Source organism: Nesoenas mayeri, assembly GCF_963082525.1.
Source record: "Nesoenas mayeri genome assembly, chromosome: 2".
Taxonomy (NCBI): Eukaryota; Metazoa; Chordata; class Aves; order Columbiformes; family Columbidae; genus Nesoenas; species Nesoenas mayeri.
This window is the reverse complement of record NC_137543.1, coordinates 15882576-15903176: the sequence shown is the minus strand read 5'-3', so window position 1 is coordinate 15903176 and position 20601 is coordinate 15882576. Positions and strand designations below refer to the sequence as shown.

Sequence of the window (20601 nt, the reverse complement as noted above, 5' to 3'; positions counted from 1 at the left end):
AGAGTTTGGAGTATCTATGATGATGGAGAACCACAGCTTCTCTGGCCCCATTCCACTGTTTGACCACCCTTATTCCCCTCCCTTATATTTCATTAGAATTTTCTACGTTACAACGTGTGCCTGTTGCCTCTTGTTCCAGCCCTGTGCACACCTAAGAAGAAGCCGGTTCTGTCTTTATAAGCCCTCCCAAGAGGCAGTTGCAGACAGCAGTAAGAACCCCCAGACCTTGTCTTCAGGCTGAACAAGCCCAGCCCTCACCCTCTATTCCTACAGCATGTGATTCAGCTCCTGGCCACCTTGGTGACTTACCCACTGATTCACTCCAGTCTGTCAATGTCTTTCTTGCACTGAGCCCAAAACTGCACAGACAGCTTAAGATGTCACCTCGTCAGTGCCAAACGGAAGGGAACCATCAGTTCTCTTGACCTGCTGGCTACCCTGCTGCTTGTACAGCCCAATATGATGCTGCTTGTTCATACTGAAATTGTTGTTTATCAAGACCCCCAAGAGATTTTTCAGGAAAGGGCTCCCCAGCCAGTCAGGCCCAGCCTGTCCTGGTGCAGGGAGTTATTCCATCGCAGATGCAGGACTCTGTGGTGGTGTTTGCTGAGCTTTCTAAGGTCTGCGGGGCTCTGTCAGCACACTCCTCCGGTCTGCCCACATCCCCCCGAGTGACAGCGCTGCCCTCCAGCACATCAAGCACTGTCCCCAGTTCGGTATCTTCACTCAAATTTGCTGAGGGTAGACCCTGTCTCATCGTCATGGCCACTAACAAAGGCATTTGGACAGTGGTGTCCCCTGTATCAATCCCTTAGGGATGCCACTGGGATATGCATCCACTTCTTGTCTCCTTATCCATTCCAAAAATCAGCAAAGATCTTACTGTGTAAAAGTGAAATGCAATAAAAATATTGAAGAACAGTATTTTCCAAATAAGCTACATAATCAAGGCAAAAATAAGCTTATCATTACAGTTTTTAAGTAATCAGTCTCATTAAGCAAGGAAGCATTACCTTGGCGAACTGAATGTCAGCTCTGGTTGCCATACTTCTCAAGAGCGCAGAACTGGTAGATCTTATCCTCTACTGCACAGATTTTGTTTATAGATTAAAAGAAAAAAACAAGCTTTTCAGCTTTTTTTTTCCTCCCAAGTGGTTTCTTACTTTTGAATGAACTAGTCACTGCATTGAAATAGCTGAACAAACATGAAAAAGATATTATCTCTGCACCTGCAGAAGTACAAAAAGAATTTAGCTCTTCAGCAACAGGTGTTTAACCAATGTCTTTCACCAATTCTGTTGTGTGACTTCCTTCGCATTTCAGCAGCAAATACTCAGTGTTATACATTAAAAAATATGAGTTTAAATAATTACAAGAACTTGTAAGATCTAACTTTACTCTGTTGTCTGAAGTTCAATTAAATCCAATGTACTTTTCTTTAAAAAAGTAAATATATAGCATAGTTTTAATTTAAAATCACATTAAATACTTCCTACCTGCTTCGCACTGCATGGTTTGCAACTGTTGAAAATACTGCAGTATTTTAACATAATTTTAAGCTCTTCAATTTTTTTGAAGAGGAAGGAAAAAAAACACAATAGAGACCTTGCTGTGAAAAAAAGACACAGAAGCACTTGCTGCCTCATCCCCCATAGAATGCAAGTGTGTGCTGGGGGGAAGAAACAGGAATGGGGTAAATCTGAATAGAATCTGCTTTTGATATTCAGAGCTATGTTGCAATAACTTCGGAGCAAACATGTTGCTGACTTCAAAAAGCCTTTATTTCATGCTTTTGCAATTATAACACAGGTTTTAAAATTTCAAGCTATTCAAGCCGTAACATGAACAAAATCTTGCTTCACTACTGCCCGTGTGGTTCAACCTGGCTTCTCCGCCTTGAGTTTGACATTCTGCCCATCTCAGACACAGCTCTGAACCAAAAAGTAGAAGATGTCAAACTGTGTTTTCAAAACTCATGAGATCAGTTTGCACTTGTAACAGTTTGTCTCTGTTGTCCCTTAATTTGAATGAAAACATCTCCTCATTTATACACAGGCTAAGTTGGACAATAAAGAGAATAGTTCTAAATAGGAACTAGAGATGCTAAAATCCATACAACTGGGCATAGATGAATTTTATTTTCTGTTTGGCACATCTGTCAAGCACCTAGATCTGATGTGATGATAAAACAAGACAGCTTAAGGCAAAAAACATGTCCAATCCATCTGTTCTTCAGGACATGGAGAAGAAAAGGAATTGCTTCCTACGGTATTCTGTACACTTGAGACCACTCTGGAGAGGTTGCCCTCGGCTGCTGACAGCAATTCAGCTCCACCAGCCTAGGCCAGTGGGTTTCAAACCTTGTTCCCTCCCTCCTACCTGGGCACATTGTGTACCCTTGACCCCACCTGGAGTCCTGTGTGCAGCTCTGGAGCCCTCAGCACAGGACAGACATGGACCTGTTGAAGAGGGGCCAGAGGAGCCACAGAAATGGTCAGAGGGCTGAACAGCTCTGCTGCGAGGACAGGCTGAGAGTTGGGGCTGTTCAGCCTGGAGAAGAGAAGGCTGCAGAGAGACTCTATTGAGGCCTTTCAGCACTTAAAAGTGGATTATGAGAACGATGGGGACAGAATTTTTAGCAGAGCCTGTTACAGTAGGACAAGGGGTAATGATTTTAAACTAAACTAAAAGAGGGTAGATCCAGCTTAGACATATGGAAGAAATTTTTTACAGCGAGAGTGGTAAAACCCTGGCCCAGGTTGCCCAGAGAGGTGGTAGATGCCCCATCCCTGGAGACATCCCAGGCCAGGCTGGATGGGGCTCTGAGCAACCTGATCTGGGTGAAGATGTTCCTGCTCATGGCAGGGGGTTGGACTGGATGACCTTTGAAGGTCCCTTCCAAGCCACACTGTTATACAATTCTGTGACTCCTCTCCCTTCTATCCATGGTCAGAGAATTGGTGGCTGGCACGGGGATACAACTACATTGGAAAGGCTTTGGCAAAGTCAGGAAACAAAGCACAGCAGGTAAAGGCTTCCTCAGAGTGAAGCCCATACTGAGGCCACCTAATCCAGGACCCTGGCTCCAGCAGTGACTCTCAGCAGCTGCAGGAACCCCATGCTGCATCTCACACCTGCTTCACACCCATTATGTCCCCACTTGCTTAGAGCTACAGCATCCCTTCTCATGCTATTCCCCGGCTACATCCAGAAGCTCCTACTGTGAATATCCCACTCAGGTCAGCCTTTATCTCGCCCAAAACACAAGTCAGCAGTCTAAGCAACTGAAGGCAACCCTGAACAGAAAACAGCTGCTCCGGCATTTCCCACTCATTTGTCCAGCTCCCCAAAGTGCAGCTTTGAGCCACACCACCAGTGCTACCACAGAGCCACCCACTGTATGGCTCCAAATACGGACCACAACAACGGGAGCAGACCAAGCACGGAAAGAGTTGATAGACCTGAGGTGTTCATGACAGAAATAATCTCCCAGCTGTGTTTTAACAAAAAACACATTTGAGCCACCTGCAGCCACATTCAAGGAGTTTGGCAGCCATTTCGGAGATGTGCTACTTTCTCACAGGAAGGTGGAATCAGAGTAAAGTTGGGATTTTGTTTTGTTTTTGTTTGTAATTTGTTTGTTTTTAGAGAATACATACAACCCACTCACCGACATTGTGCTGGCTATAGATCTTAAACTCAAGTAAAACTCATTCATTTCTCGCTTTCGACTGCCAGGAGGAAAAGGGGAAGGAGGTCCCCAGCCTAAACGAACACAGGAGACCCAGATAACAAGCACAAAGTTCATCTCCTTTCTGGAGTGAGCAGCACTCAGTTTTGACCATATGAAGGCAGGAAACAAGCATGCAACAGCTCCTTTGTACCATATACTGGTAACATATGCATATTACCCAACCCACCTGAAAAGCAAACATCCAAAAAGACAGAGCTCACTGGAAAAGATCTTGCTTTGCCCTTCCAGATTAGTCCCAACTTTGAGAGGTCTTTAACCTTGTTTCAACTTCCCCCTAAATATTTAAAGCTGACATTGAGCTGCCGGTGTTGAATCCAGACTGTAACAGCCCTACTGTGAATCACTTGCTCTAGCTCAAAACGATGTTCACTCTAATGAAGCAAGATGGCCATATTTCTTGTCCTCCAATATACAAGACTGCACGTGCAGGACACACAAGAGTTGGGCATGAATGTGATGAGAGGGGACAGAAAGGGACCATGGAGCTGGTGGGCACCCTTTCCAGAACCTGCAGCCTCTGCCAGATGGAGCTGGTCTGCAGATCACCGAGGTGCAGCTCTGGATGTGGCACTCGGATGGGGAGGCGAACATATATAAACCAGCTTTGCCCTTCGGCTTATCATGCAGCACATACATAAACAAACAGCCAGCAAGGTGGGTCACAGAATGGAGAGAGGCTCTGGTGAAGCCCTGCCCTTGGAAAAAGGGGATGGAGACGAGAAGCGAATCACAGAAGTCTCACAGTGCATGAGATGGGACAAAGGTGGATCAAACCCACGCTGTCTCGTTCTGCGAAGCACCAGAGGCAGAGGATTTAGCACATCGCCCACTGTAGTTCAAGAAAGTCATGCATATTATCAGTTACTTAAAAAGGCTGGCAAAAAATGTGAAGGAACAAAACAAGCAATCAGAGCTGAGGGTCTGATTACTGAAACCCAGAAATATCCTTTTGGAAAGCTGGCCTGATTTGCTGCAAATCCATTTCAGCAGCCAATTTGAAGCTATCACACCAGAATGCTGTTATATGTAAGTTAATAAGCACTTACTATTGATGGCTTCTGCAGTGGCTGTTTAATTTTTAATCATATCCTTAATTTACTGTTTACATTTTTATCCAATTAGAGTGCGTGCATGTGTGTGCATCAGTGTGACGGAAAGAACACGGAAAACTGTTTTTATTCAGAAGTACAATGCTTTGCTTCCTAAACAAGGAGATGCATATGTCTCCTATGTGAAATTCTTTCACGCAGCCCTCTTATTTTTCAGGAGGATGCCATCTCAGGGTGCTGTGTTCTGTTGCACCACTCTGCTGTCAGAAATGGGCACCACTGACCTCTGTGTGCAATGCTGTACATAGAGTTTGGAACTGAATGTCATTAAAATATCCAGTGCTGTGAAATAGGGAGCTTTACTGGCACTTCCCTGAACAGAAATCCCAGCATCCCTTTTCATCTGTAGATCAGACATTTAGGCAACACCTTGGGACACCTTCATCCTCCTCATCACCATTTCAACCTTTCATTAGATTCCTATAGTCATAAAAACTCGATGCACTGAAGGGATGGAAGATGGATCATTTATTTTAAAGCACTGACAATTTTTCATGGCGATCAACAGTAAAGTTCTAAATTATAGAGGGAGTGTAAATAAACCAAAGAATAGAGCTTCGAAGAGACTTGGGTGATGATAGAGGGATAGAAATTAAAACATTTTGGAGTCCAAGAGATGAGCTAATCACAAACAAAATAATATTGTGTTCCTATTACTACCTGATGTTCTGGTTGGCATAATGCCAGTGATTTAAAAAAATAAAAAACAAAAGCAAAAAAGCCAGAAATGCACTCAGCAGAGGTATAATGTGTTTGATATGGATCCTGGTAAAGCTCTCAGGAGGTGACCTGACACCCAGCGCAACTCCCAGTGCCCGTGCCCTCCACATTCAGACAGTCCCGGGTCACAGGGGGACAGCAGTGAGGACACGAGTAACGGGGCTGCCTGCTCCTGGGGCAGAGGCTGCAGGGAAAAGGCAGGACTCTGTTTGCCCATGGAGCATCTGCTTCGAGGAGAGATGATGGCAGGAAGACCTGCACAGCAGAGAGGTGCCTGACCAGGACTCGTAGCCTCCTCCTGTCGTGTTCATGGCGTGGCACCTGGACACCCACATCCCACTGCAGTGTATCCCCTGCATCCTTGAGAGCTGTGCTGAAAAACCCTGACGGGCATCTACTTTACTTTACTCCCAGGAAGAGAAAAAAGAAAGATGCAGTTCTATCCCTTTGCAAATATAACACCTCCAATTTCACTTCTTTTTCTCTACAGCACAAGAAAGGTAAAGATAGGAAATCGATATGTGCATAGAAAAAATAAACATTTAAAAGTTCCCATAAAAGGAAAAAACTAAATGGCTATGGCTATAGATGTCTTAACAGTGGCAGAACAGGCTGGATTAATGTGCTGAGGTAAAAGACTAACAAACAGAGAGGAATAAACTGCTTTTGGAGTAAATGCTATGGGTTCCGGTGTCCTTTTTCCGAAGCCCATTGCACTCTTCAGCCCAAGCACGGGCAGTTACACACACCTTCGCGCAGGAACCGTTCCTGAAAGCACCCGCTGCAGGGAGCGCCGCTGCCGGGCAGGCGCAGCCCTGCTCTCCAGGAACTGGACTCTTGTGTTGAGAACAAAAGGCATCGGCATCAGCTCGGCAGCTCAAAAAGGCAGCGTCAGTTCTTGTTTTCTTCTTTGCCCCCGGGAGCAGGAACTTGCAGCGAGGAAGGAGGAGACTGAGCAATAACGGAGACAGGAAGGTCTCCGGTAGGCTCGGAGTCCTAAAGATAGCAATGAAAGTAGCATGAAGGGAAGGAGGAAACCACCCTCCCACATGAGAGGAAACCCCAAAATAAAACGTTTTGGCAGATGGTAAAAGGCTTTAGCATTCAATAAAATGAACGAGCTGCATGAGAATGCAAGGGAACTTTGAGGGAGATGCAGAAAGAACAAACAAAAGACACATGAAGAAGCTTGGGGTTTCAGTTGCTCCTCTGTATTATTATTGCAAGCCATTTTTTGATAGGTTTTACCAGCTTTTTTATTTAACTTAAACTATGCAGCTCACAGTTTTCAAGAGACTTACACCTTCATTTCCTGCACTAATTAATTATATGAAAGGGAAGTTTTCAGTAAGTTTTCTGAATTATAAAGCAAAAGTTCAGTTCCCAATGAGCATTTCACCTGGGGCTCTCAGCCTGGTCCTGGCCTTCCTGTGTACGCCTGGACCCAGCTCCACAGAGGCAACAAAAGCCACAATTGTAATATAATAATGACAGTTTAATATTTGTATCAGGCTCAACCACATCCAGATGAAAGGAAGAACTCAGAGGACTAGGATCTGTCTAACTGCAGTTATTAAAGCACTCATGTCTGAGAAAAATTGCCAAAGCGCAGGTACATTATAACCTTATCCCACGACAATATATAAAATGAGTCCTTGTCTGCTTCAGAGTAAAGGACCATTTAAAGTACAAGAAAGAAAACAATCCCCAAGCCCCTTAACCCAGAACTTGTAACTCATTCATTAGCCTTTTTGGTTGGTTCTTTAATTCTACTACCAGTGAGCAGTACTTAGCTCAGTTACAAAAATGTTCATAGAAAGTAATAGAATATGAAAGACAATGTTATCAATTGTAGGCAAAACCCAAGCAATTTAAGGGCACAGCATAACAAATCTTGCTAACAGGTACAGATAAAGACAATAAAATTAACATACTAAGGCAGTGGAAGGTTGGTGTCAAATCAAAAGCAGGTAACGTCACTTGTTATATGCTTCATGCTGAGAAGTGAAACACGGGAAAAGCTATTGCCTGTTTTTCCTCTATTTAATTTTAGTGATCCCAAATTAAATAGGGGGTCCTCCAGCTGACAGGAGAAGGAACCTCCAGGGGGCAAAGCATTGCACCCATCATGGGCATCTGTTTTAGGAGGGCACAGATTATCCCTGGAGCTGGCTGCTCTTCAGGGATTATTTGAGGAAGGCGAGCAATGACAGACACCTAACTTTTAGCTTGCTAATGTAAGATGCAACAAAGACACTTCAAACTGCTCAAGCTAAAAGACAGTATACTTGCTTTTTATCTTTGATTATGCCATGTTAGTAAAGAACATGAATAAAAAGACTAAGATAAAAGCAAGTTTTGTGGGCTTCATTTTCAACAGTGATTATGAAATTAGGATTGCAAATAACACAGGCAGTGCACATCATCAAAAGAGATTTGGAGACCAAGTGAAAAATAGGCTTTATGTTGTTAAGAAAAAAGTTCTAAAGAGAATAAAATACCAAAATTATCTTTTCGATTCAATAAAATTGGCAAGGGATCATATTTTTCAATTTTAGAAAGACCTACATTAGGTTAGAGAACAGAACACTTATGTTTCTGTATTTGTGGTTTTAATTAAGTTACTAAAAACATTTATGGATTTGATCCAAAGGTCAGCAAAGTCATCAGTACCCTTCATTGATTTGAATGGGCTTTATAGTCTCATGCTGCAGAGGAAAAATGGGGTTGATCCTGTTCTCATTTTAACTATTTTCACATTTTGCTGTAATCAATGGAGCATTACTCCTTCATTTGCCCTCACAGAACCAAGAGCAAAGTCGAGGTCTCAGATTTTCAAAGGGAGATAATTTGGATAAGATCAACCCATAGCTGGTAGTAGACATAAATTTACGTGCTTCTTAGTAGAGTGGCTACTCTTGCCATTTGCTTGCTCTTCTAGAATTGATATAGAATGTGTGCATGAAGGCTATGCATTGAGTTTTAAGTCAGCTAAAGACTTTCCTAAAGACTCCAAGCAAATTAATTATAAGCAGCAGAAACTTAAAGAAGGAGCTTGAGGTGCTCCTAATTCCTAGAAACACCCTTGATAAAAGGATTTCTCTCTTCCGGTCCCAGCATCTGTTTACATCCCTCACCAAAACAGCCTGGCTTCTGATCATCTGGATCACAAGAGAACACTGAAGAAATCAGTACAACATATATTCTCATACCAGAATTATCATATGATCAGCTAAGCCATGTACAAGTACAGTAAAATTCCAACAGTGACATGCCCATTACTAGAGGGAACCAGGGCAATTTCAAGAATAGCAGTAATGGTATAATAAGGGAAAACACGAGTTGCTGACAACGCAATAGTCACGCATTTTAGTGCTTATCACAGCAGCTGATATTTAAGAAGGGTGAAAGAAAATTTATCAACAAACAGTTCTAGCAAGCACATATCAGTAAACAACAATAATTCACTTGGAAAGAGGTTATTAGGATTAGAAGAAAATAAAACACTATTTTTACAACAATAGCTGGAAAAAAAAATTTCTAGAAAAAGACAAAAAAAGCTCATAGATGTGTCATTTTATGAAGATATATCCCAGCAAAAAGACATTCATTACCTTGATGGCCTGTAAGGACTGGCTGCTTTTCTATGACCCTCAAAAAACCATTCTCCAGGTTTAAGTAGAGATCTACAAAAGTCAACAATATCAGTAGTTAGTGCCACAGTCAACAGCTGTAACAGAAAGGATGGCAGCTGCACTGCTGGATGCATTAGAGCAACTCGAGTCTAAAGAAAGATGCATTCAGAGAGTACACAGGTGACGAGGGATTTGTCAGTGGACCTTTAGAGCCAGGACTATCCCTCCCTTCCTCCTTCCCATCCCCTTCAGCTGAAAAATAGTTTGTTTGCTTCAAAGCCTTTAACATTTGGACCAAGAATTACAACTGCTATGACACTGTGGGAGTGATCAGTGCAGGGAATTTTCAAAGGTCTGTGTGCATCCTTCATTGCCTAACACTTTTAAAAGCTGGTCTGTTGTCTAGGATGATGCTGCTGGCTCATTCCAGCATCCAAGAGTCTTTAAATACGGCTGGACCATCTTGGCACCTTATGACAGCAAATCACAAGGAATGTCTGAAATTGTTTCACAGCTACACTCGCTGGAACAAGCTAAAGAAATTCCTCACCAGACAGCTGTAGTCTAATCAGTCCTTAAAACACTCAGGCTAAAGTAGAATCAACAAAAGAAAACTAGAGTAGGAGATATTAATCTCTTGGCCCAACTTAAACAACAATCCTCACTCAGGAGTTCTTAAAAGAATGAAAGACAAACAGCAATCGAGTAAGAAAGCAAGCTTTCCTCTTTATTTCTCAAAACTGGAATGACCTAACACTTTAAAGAAAGAAGGAAATGTGATTACCATTCCCTCTCCATCTCCACCTCTGATATATGCTGAAGAGGAAAGAAAACAAAACCCATACAGCTTAGAGGACTTTGGAGAGCAAATTTTAACAACAGAAGCTTTGCATTACTGCTCCCTGAACAGAGGCGTAAGTGGTGTTAGCAAGAACCTCTTTCCTTCAGGTCTTTCTCTCAAAACCCAGCTCCTGAAAGCACAACGGTGCTCTCAACACACAAAAAAACCCCCAGAACTGAACTTCAGAGTCTGCTGCTGATGTTACCAGCAGTAGGCTTCAAAACTGGCCTCAGTAGAGAATGAAAGAATATGGCAAAATTACTGCTTTCAAGGCCCAGGTGCTGGTAGTTGCTTCAACTCCACCTCACATCATCAAAGGCCTGCTGGTGGCAGCTGGGTGTCCCAGATGAACAAACTGGGAAGATCTGAATCCTGCTTCTAGTGGAGAGGACTCAAAACTCTAAGGCCATGTATATGCCTTCAGACTGCTCTCAGGCTTGAAGGGGAACCCTGGCATGCTTTTTTGTTCACATACAAAAGCCTCTAACTTGCTTATTCCCACAGCTCCTGAGGATGAGCCCCATCCCTCCTGTGTAACTGAATGAACATGCCAAGTCAGAGTCCTGGCATTTTATACCAGGCTGTCTGGATATAAAACAATGTGCACATTCCTGAGTCTGGCTATTTTCTAATCAGGTTGTCTTCAGGTGGAAGCAATTGTATAAGCCCAATGTATGTAAACCAACTACTTTTCCAACTATGTGGATAAGCTTAACTGAGAATAAGCTCTAAGATGTGGATGGAACCTTGGTGTGGCTGAGGAGCTTCTGAACTGTGTGGTATTGCCGTGTACACACTGCCTAAAACTCAACCTGTCACTCCTACACTGAGTAAAACCAAGACTGACTCAGTGCCCTTGGAGGTGACACCTTAAGAAAAACATGAAGGTTCTGATGGAGTGGAGCTACTCACTGCACTTTTCTCAAGGCATCCTTCCTTTGTATGGGGAACTTTTAATACGTCAGGTGACTGGGAGGTGTTTTTAAGGATGAAAAATTTGAAGGTAACTCTATGCATAGCAGTAAATAGTGAAATGTTAAGATCACACAATACAGCTGTACCTGAACTGCAAACAGAAAAATAGATTTATTTAAAACCCAACAATTCTCTGCCACATTTCCATTCACATTCGTGTTGCAAATCAAGGCTGGTGTATTTATGCTGTCATCTGTTGGAATTAGCACTTCAATAAAAAAAAACCCAAAACAGGTGCTTTATGAGTACTTAAGATGCATAGTGGAAGATCAGGTCTTTTTTGAAAACTGTTCAGAATTTTGTTAGAATTCAGAACTTCTTAACATCAAGGACCACAAGATCATTGTTAATACACTTCAATTTATTATTTTATAGGGAATCAATTTCAATTAAAATCCATTCAAATGGTGACTGGTAAAATTCTATAATATTGATCCTAGGGGGGAACCAGCATAGTTAAAATTATTAATCATACTTGAGCATGTCATAAAACACTGGGCTAGTACTCATGCTTTATGATCATGTCAAATAAAGAGTTTAAAAAAACCCACCCATTCCTTTGTGGAAGATCCACAGATCTGCATACTGCTTAGCAATAAAGAAACAGTTCATAACACTGCTGACTGCCTATATATAACTAAATAAATGAAGGTGCTCTATCATACGAAGCATAAATGCCATTAAGAGTAAACTTTTATTTGAATAGAACCACATTCATTTTTAAAATTACATTACAGCAAGGCTTTTAAAGAATGTGAATAAAAAAAAAGAAGCTTTTAAATAAAACACGCTCTTTTTACTCAACTTAGAAAAGCAACTTTACAAAGGTATAAAAAGGCGAGGGTTTTTCTCCTGCCTCCCTTCAATTTTGCCAGTAATTATAAATCTTTATTGCACAGGCCATAAATGCTAGTAACAACAGGAAGAAAAATGCTTTTGAACTATTTGGCAACATTCACCTTCAGGGATTCAAAACAGCCAAACTTTATTTTATATTTACAAAAAAGCTCAAAGTGACTTGCATGTTTGTTAGAAGTGCCAATACGGTGAAACACTTTTCTAACAGAACACACTCATGCAGGCATCAGCAACACCAGCTTCATAAAATCTGAAAGATGGTGTTAACCAAAACTCATCTAAGTGAAAAGGGCAATTCAACCAGCTTTCACACCAACTCTTTTCAGCGTAGGAGTTTACAGCTCGGCATAACGAGTGGGAATGGATCTCGCCTAAGTTTAGTCATCTGCTGTGTAGACAAATACATCTGGCAGTCGTCCTAAGCTTCTGCAATAATCAATGGAAGGCAACAGGCAGAATTCATTTGATGTGTCTGAGGTGTGACTGGTGCATCTGAAACACAGAGGATGTGTAGCAACTACCGTGCTAGTAGGATAGGATTAGTAGGATTACTTAGAGTCTCTGTGGAAGGCAGAAGATAGATACCCAACCACAGGCACTTCTGGCACCACTGAGGCTGCCAGTGACTGTATTCTAGCTTGTAAAAAAACCCGTGAACAACTTGATTCATGACAGAGTGAGAGAGCTACTCAATGGATACTAAAAGACTTAGGCGGGGAAGCACTTTTCCTAATTATTGTGGTTTAACTCCAGTCAACAACACTACACAGCCACTCGCTCACCCGCCCGCAGCAGAATGAGGGGAAAGAGAAATGGAATGGTAAAAGTGAGAAAACTTGTGGATTGACGTAAAAACAGTTTAATAATAAAAGAAATTAAAAAAAAATAATGAAAAGGAGAACAAAAAGAGAGAGAAATAAAACCCAAGATAGACAAGTGATGCAAATGAAAAACATTGCTCACCACAAACTGACCAATGCTCAGCCAGTCCCTGAGCTGCAGCTCAGTATAAACCTCGTTTATTTACTGAGCATGATGTCACACGATATGGAATATCCCTTTGGTCAGCTGGGGTCAGCTGTCCCAGCTGTGTCCCCTCCTGTGTTCTTGTGCACCCCCAGCCTCCTCACTGGTGGGGTGGGGTGAGGAGCAGAAAAGGCCTTGACTGTGTGTAAGTGCTGCTCAGCAATAGCTCAGGCATCCCTGTGTTATCAGCACTGTTTCCAGCACAAATCCAAAACACAGCCCCAGACTGCCTACCATGGAGAAAAGGAACTCTGTCCCAGCACACTAATGCAGCAAGTCTGGATGTTGGGGAGCCCAAGAGAACAGGACCACAGCAAGGGCCCTGGGTCCTGGGCTCTGCTGCTGTCAGAGGCAGAGCACCGGGACGGACGAGTACCACATCCGACCCAAAATGGTATTTCTTATCTTCTTATTTCCAATGTTATCCACTTAGTTTGATGATAAAGGTGTTAGTTGATGAAGACAGTCCGGTTTTGAAACAGAAGTCCAGCAGTGAAAATTTCCATGTACTTTCTAAGAGGCTGGAAATCTTTTATAAAACAACTATCAACACCCATTTTATTCTATGTCTGATTTCTGGAAAAATCTCATTAGAAATTACAAATATGCTACATTGTAAATGGCACCATCTTACAATATGTAGACTTGATTTATTTAAATTCTGTGTGAAAGACTGTACCTATTCCTGGAATCCCTTTTACCAGTCTGTTCTTTACGGCTGGGTGGAAACAAGTGATTTCTACTGGCACTGATCACAAACAGCTGTTGTTAAATCACAGTCTCTAACTGCTCAAAACTTTCCTATTTAGCAAAAAGTCTTTCATGACTGGCTGCAGCACAAACAGCAATATTTAAATTTTTTTCTCAAACCCTGAGCAAAATTTTTCTCTTTCCAATTTACACAGGAGTGGAGAAAAACGTACATATATATATGTATGTATATATATAATATCTATTAATCAAAAAACGTGAGACAGTTTTGGGTATGCTCAGAAGGGCTAAGCTTTCCCGACCAAATTTTCCAATAGACTGACTTCTGAGAAATTTGAAAAGCAGGAATTAAAAAATCCACATTAATGAAATAATAAGGAAAACAGACAACTGCGTCCTTGCAATTACGCAAAACGGCTAATACTATACTCCCAGTAGAATGAGTTGCAATATTATTTATAGAAACACATAAAAATGCAAGCACATCATAATATTGTACAGCTAAAATCTTGCTGTGGAAGTTCATCAATACAAATTTCATAGTTGCACACGTTTCCTTCTTCATACTCTAATATACTATGCATGCTGAAGGACAATTCTGGGCTAAACCCATCCAGAGTGCATTACAATGTATTGTCCAGTGTATTGGAACTTATTTTACCTGTCAACTGAATCACTTGGTTATTTGATATGAATATGTATTAGCATCACAGCAATAGCTAAAAGGTAACTAACAGAACCATAGTAATTCAATGGTCTACCAGGGACCATTGATTGCACCGCAAAGTATATTCCTGAAGCTAGAAACCAGCCACATGAAATTCAAATAACTGATGCCATAGATGGAATTTGATATTTATCGTCACTGATGCATGTATTTGAAACATTTTATCTGCACTCAGATACACACTCCACATACGATATTCCGCTTCAGCTAAAACAAATGAACACTATAGAGAACCCCTCGGAGCATACTTGTAACCTGAAAAAATTGATTTTCAGAATCCTTAACATTGCCTAAAGTCTGAAAAACCTCACAGGAACAACCACGGCTTCTGACTCCAGAGCCTACGTCCTCTGTAAGTGCCGAAAATGTCCTTGACTGCGAGTGGGAAAAATACAACAAAGGCTGCTCTTTCGTACTCTAATGGATGGTAGTGAAGCCATTTCACAGGCTTGGAAGAGCACTGTTAAGCGCTGAGATTCCTACAGTGGTACAGGAAAAATGACATACAATGGAAAGAAGTAAAAGGGATATGGGCATACAGTGAAAATAAATATCAAGAAGAAGGTTAAGATTTCTTTACCTATAATCATGCAATTTAGCATGTTGAGTCCTGGAACACAGTTTTGATGCTATGTTAAGGAATAAACTACTACTTTTGAGTAATTTCTGACAGTGTTTCCATGCTATACTTTGCGTTCAACTCACAAGGTCTCGCTGAGATTTTTGGGCATTACAGGAGCACAGAGCAAAGGAAATCAGCTCAGAATTAAGTTTGCTGGAGCTCTTCGGAAATACCAAGTGTTTTTTTCTGTGCTTTGGATAGATGCCATGTAAACAGCATATACAAGAAACATTTGAATAGGAATTTGTGCTATAAGAAGAAAGGCCCTTCCTGACTAGCTGGAAGCTTCAGGGTTAGGGAAAAGAAAAAGGTGAGGCCAAGATAACGAAAACAAAAGAAACGAGTGCCTGGTAAGAGGACAGTCCACATTTCAAATGCCGCACGCCTCTGAACATCAGCACAGGGACACAAACCCGAGATCCCTCACGTGGGACACACTTCCCCGGCAGCTGCTGGGGAAGGCGAACACACTGCCTACCTGGAGCGCTCGCAGAGGCAACATCTGCTGTTTGTTACAGACCAAAAAAATGTATTTCTGGCGGAAGGAACTCATGATTCCTTGGGTGCCAAAACCTTGAGTCCAGAACATACCCAGGAAAGAAAACAGTACATCCTGGAAGTGTAACAGGATGAACTTCTATAATGAACTTCAGTTGTTCTGACTTCTTTACAGGGTTGACAAAGAAATATGATGATGTGAAGTAATGCTTCTTCAAGGGACAGGAAAGAGTAGGCAATGGCAGTCCAGATATACTATACACTATACACTGTATCCATACAGAAAGCTGCAATGATATTCTCTTAACTCCAAATGACCTGATCGCATGGTGTCAAATTTTCTGATCACTCAAGTCCCTTTTTAGGCAGGCGTGTAACTCCTAATCACTCACACTGTGTACTGGTGCTACCACAGTGGGGAAGGTCTTCATATGTGGGAATTCAGAAGATGGGAGTGAGCCTCATACTGCAAGTCCTTCATTCTGGAAAATGACTACAAATCTCCCCACGTGCGGTGATGCAAGCTGGAATGGCAGGGATCAGGTTCCTGATACCTTCAACATTCACAAGGAAGAAGCAGATAAAGTGAACAGGACTTAACATCATTTTTCTGACAGTCCGGGAGGGTTCAGTGCCAAGTAGCTCAAATTTTGATCAAGCCTGCCTTTAGTCTAGTATTAAGAAGTTGATAATGGGGTAAAAATCCTTATAACACATTTCAGCTGGGGCAGTTCCATGGCCCTGGTTTACTCACCGCATGGACCCCGAAGGCAATGTTTGTGTCACAAGGTTCTGCTAAAACCCAATGACTGATCCATCACTAGAACACATGGCTCTTACTTCATCTTTCCTCAGAAGATGAGATGCATCTTTGAAGGCCCCCTAGTTCCCTTTCTGGAAGAACACAGTGCTGGGGTAACGTAACACCTTGGAATGGGACTGTTCTGGGAAAGGGAAAAGGGAAAAGGGAAAAGGGAAAAGGGAAAAGGGAAAAGGGAAGGGAAGGGAAGGGAAGGGAAGGGAAGGGAAGGGAAGGTGGAGAGAGGGAAAGGGAAGGGAAGGTGGAGAGAGGGAAAGGAAAGGTGGAGGGAAGGTGGAGAGAGGGAAAGGGAAGGGAAGGTGGAGAGAGGGAAAGGAAAGGTGGAGGGAAGGTGGAGGGAGGGAAAGGAAAGGTGGAGGGAGTGAGGGAAGGCAGGAAGGAGGGGAGGAAGGAAGGAGGGGAGGAAGGAAGGAAATCAGGATGAGCAGAAAACTTACTGAAGAAATAATTTCAACAGGTATCAACAGCTGTGATAATTTTCACTGAAGCATAAAGATTTATTCTAACACATTTTGCTAGCAGGATAAATTTTTTTTGAAGACAATTTGGCAGGTTCTGTGGCCCAGCAGTATATTCAAGTAGCACTTTGCCCTATATGAAACTCACAGACAAGCTTAGGAGGGGGTCCAATGTCATCTTAAATGCAGGTAGCATTTAATCCAAATCCAGAATGCTTCTTAAGCTTAGCCCTATTAGCAGATTGCTGTCTGTGGATACTTTGCTCAGAATCCCACATAGCACTGTTCTCCCACTTTGAGGACAGTCTCTTCTATGCTCGCCAAAAGCAGGACTCACATTGAAAAACCTCAAAATAACTTCTTCTCTGTGTAGTTATGTAAGGCTTTTTTTGAAAAATGATCTTTCAACTCAGCCTTACAGTGGTAACAGTACAATAACAGTGTTTCCAACAGTGTGCAGCTCTCCCCAAGAGACACTGGAAGGTATTTTGTCAAATTAGTTCCTCAACATCACTAAGTCTGGGGAAAAAGGCAACGATCAGTAGTTGGGCCTGTGTCCTTCTATCCTAGTGGAGGTTGGAATAGCGTTTCTGCTGATAATAGCCTCAATCAACCAGTTCTTACTCCAAAGAAAAGTCTTCCTAAAACTGAAGACAAGCCTTCAATTACACAATCACATACTATTCTGGCTCTAAGACCCCCAGAACAGACTGGATGGTGTGTCCTGAATGAAGAAGAATGAAAAAGTTTTGAGTAATTTTTCTGAAACAGAAAAAGAAGAAAAGAATCCTAGTTCTCTATTGAGTTTTTAAAATGAGGTTAACTTTCTCTGTGGAAAACAGAACACAAAACCACCGAAAATATCTGATAAGTATTATATAATGCTTTTTTAAAACTTTCCCCGTTCGCTTCAGCTTCAATCGGGGTATGAACTAAAGTCAGTGGAAGTCTTTTCGCTGACATCAGTGGGCTCTGAGTTAGGACCTCATTGCTTGCAACCCAGCCTGTGTGCTAAATTAATCCAGAAATGGGTTTTAACGGCTTCTTTCACCTATCGATCTCCTGAGCTGTGCACTGAGAGTCAGAGGGCTTTTTTCCTCCTCGCTTTGGAGGACATTTTGGAGGACAGCAAAGCCTGTGTAGCAATAGCTACACTGTGACCTGCATTTTGCAAGTGGAATTTCCAAAAGGCAGGAACTGTTGGCATGCAAATGTGTTACTTTGCAGAGAAAAAATGTTCTCCGAATGTTCTCCAAAACCGAAAAGCACTTACAGAAAGCTATTTCAGTAACGACCTGGATTAGGAACATGTAAGCCATAATAAGAATACGTATGGACAGTTTGAAGAAACTGGGCAAGGGGACAAAACCAGTTTTGGAGAACAACTGACGTACAGCTTTACAGACTGCACGGTAGCTGAGAAATTGTATCTTAACCTTAGTACTTGCAAACAAGCGCTTTCAACAGACACACACTCCAACCTGGTGTAAATGAGGTGATGAGGGACGGGAACACTGCTGTCATCCTGTCACTCACTGTCCCCCCTGCTCTGGACTCACACAATTAACACAGCTCTGCTGCACAGGGGAATGTTTCCGGGACTGTCGTCCTGCCCTAGAACTTCAGCTCTGTTTGAGAAGGCTGGATGGAGCTGAATTGCTTCACAAAAGACAGCAGGAGCTGCAGACCACCATTTTTCTGTAAGCTCGTGCTGGCTTTCATAAAACATATGATAGCATGCCTGTATGTGATTAAACTAAATAACAGTGTTCTCTCTACATGGCAGAGACTACGTTAAACACACATCCATATATCCATCACTATCTTCATAGTCCAGCACGTATTTATTGATCCTCTCACTGAAGTCCAAAATTGGATCCTCAGCTGCACGGGTAAGGAATACATCTCAAAGGATGCTGCCCTGAACTCCCTGACATGACAGTCGCCGCTGTTTGACTGATGGTGACTCAGACACCAGTTGATGTGTCCAGAGAGAAACAATAAAGGGGAAGCCTGGAAACACATAGTTCTCAATGCCAAATCCAGGTTTATGGAGAAATCTGTCTGGACTGTGGTGATCAACTGACGGAAGTTTATAACTTGTGGGTCTTCATTGTCCCATACCAATAAAATCCCAATTTCTGTAAGCAGGCCTAGAACAGTGACAGTTGGTGCCCAGGACTTCGCAGTCTGGCAAAATCTCAAGCACCAATCCAGATGGGGGGGCAGAGAGAACCCGGCTAACACTGGAGAAAAGGATGTAGGAATAATGGATGAAAGGATGAATAGATGAAGAGTCCTAAACATCTGGGGAAGACACTGATGCTTCAGCATGTGCACTGCCTTTGGCACAACACAAGATGAGGTGAGGTCATGTTCACAGGTCATGACAAAATGAAGGAGCCCTTCAGCTCCTCACCACAATCCACACACCACCAAGCCTGAATTCAGCTGAGACATCAGCTCGCTCAGATAAAATGCAGCTTACTCAACTAATCAGAAAGTTTTTCCCCAAACACAGTGAGCAAGGCTTAATCAGGAACATGATGCCATGTGTGAAGGACATTTTGTTAAAAATACACTGCATGTACCGAAGAACTCTATTTTTTTCATATGATGTGACATATAATAGGCACTGAACCAAAACACTACAGAAGTATGTGGGTTTTGTTATCTCATTGGACTACCAGACAACATTTAACATTGAGAAAATATTGCATATCTATAGCAGAGGATGTCTACATGTTACTTTACACTATCACCACAATGATCATGTTCCTTCCGTGTTACCACAGCTGTTAAAAAGACTTAAAAAAGAGCTAATAACACAAGTCATTATAAGCCATCTTAACCTCATTTGGAAAATATGTAAGAGCTTTTTTGTTATTCCTTCTTCCCTGTCTCCTAATCAAGATCTCCATATTGAGCCCAGTTTTGTGTTTTCTTAGCAGCATAAATTACAAGCATCTCTGTTCAAGTCAATAAAATTACTCCAACATGAAAAAGGAAGCAGCCATCTGCAAAAAACAGAGTCTAACAGGTAATTTTCCACTGACAACTCCTACTGTAAAACAGGTTCCAGAGATTACTCTTTTATCTAACACTAAAAGTAAACAATTAATGCAAAATGTACAATGTCTGTAAAGGCAGCGTGTTCACTACTTGTGTCCTTTATATGTAATTACTTTCATCTTAGTAAGCCGACAGTTGAGTAAGCCCAGCATCAAGGTGTAGATGGAGTCAATTCATCATGCAAAACACGCAGCTGAACATCTCTATTTATTTATGCATTATTTTACCTTTTGTTCCCAACTTGGAAAGCATGTGGAATCTATGAGACATTTTCACATGCCATTTCTTGTGGGAGAACATCAAGTCACCTTTTGTGCCCTCAGGCAAACTTCTCCTACCTGATCTCAATAACTGTCCATATCAAAATTATTTTTCATACCTTGTGTAAGCAGCTGGAGGTTTCGGACTTCTTCCCTCACCTTCAGCTGAAGGACTTGCTGCAGAATGTGCTGTCGCAGGCTTTCCTGGGCAATGCCCATTCGTTCAAGCTTTTTGTCAGTAAGTCTCAGCAAAGCACGGCCTGGATGCAAAAGTCAAAAAGAAAAATCAGCCAAGGATTTCCATTAGTGCACTATTCTCACTCTGACAGGCTAATTTGCTACAGAAAAAATTCTCAGTCCTGAAACACCTCACTCTGAGATGTTATTGTTTCATCTGTTAGGTTTACTGCCAGACATCTATGTTCCATTCTTCCCTTTTCTTTTGCTTTTCTGGATTGTTTTGATGCTTTGTGAGACGTTTAAGCATGTAAAATAGGTATCTTGTGCTGTTTGAG

General features: G+C 42.0%; 1 protein-coding gene across 2 annotated transcripts in view; it reads right to left on the bottom strand.

Annotated features, from left to right (window-relative positions):
* The window catches only part of SAMD12 (sterile alpha motif domain containing 12), a 146534-nt gene that overhangs the window by 62901 nt on the left and 63032 nt on the right, over positions 1 to 20601 (bottom strand). Inside the window, exons 3-4 of one of the 2 annotated variants that reach the window (XM_080340498.1) lie at positions 20206 to 20346; positions 9198 to 9269 (exon numbers count right to left, since the gene is read on the bottom strand). In XM_080340498.1, coding sequence (XP_080196624.1) covers positions 9198 to 9269; positions 20206 to 20346 — 213 coding nt within the window. Of the gene's footprint in view, positions 1 to 8799; positions 9270 to 20205; positions 20347 to 20601 lie in introns of those variants that run through there. The other variant, XM_080340497.1, reaches the window with a different exon arrangement.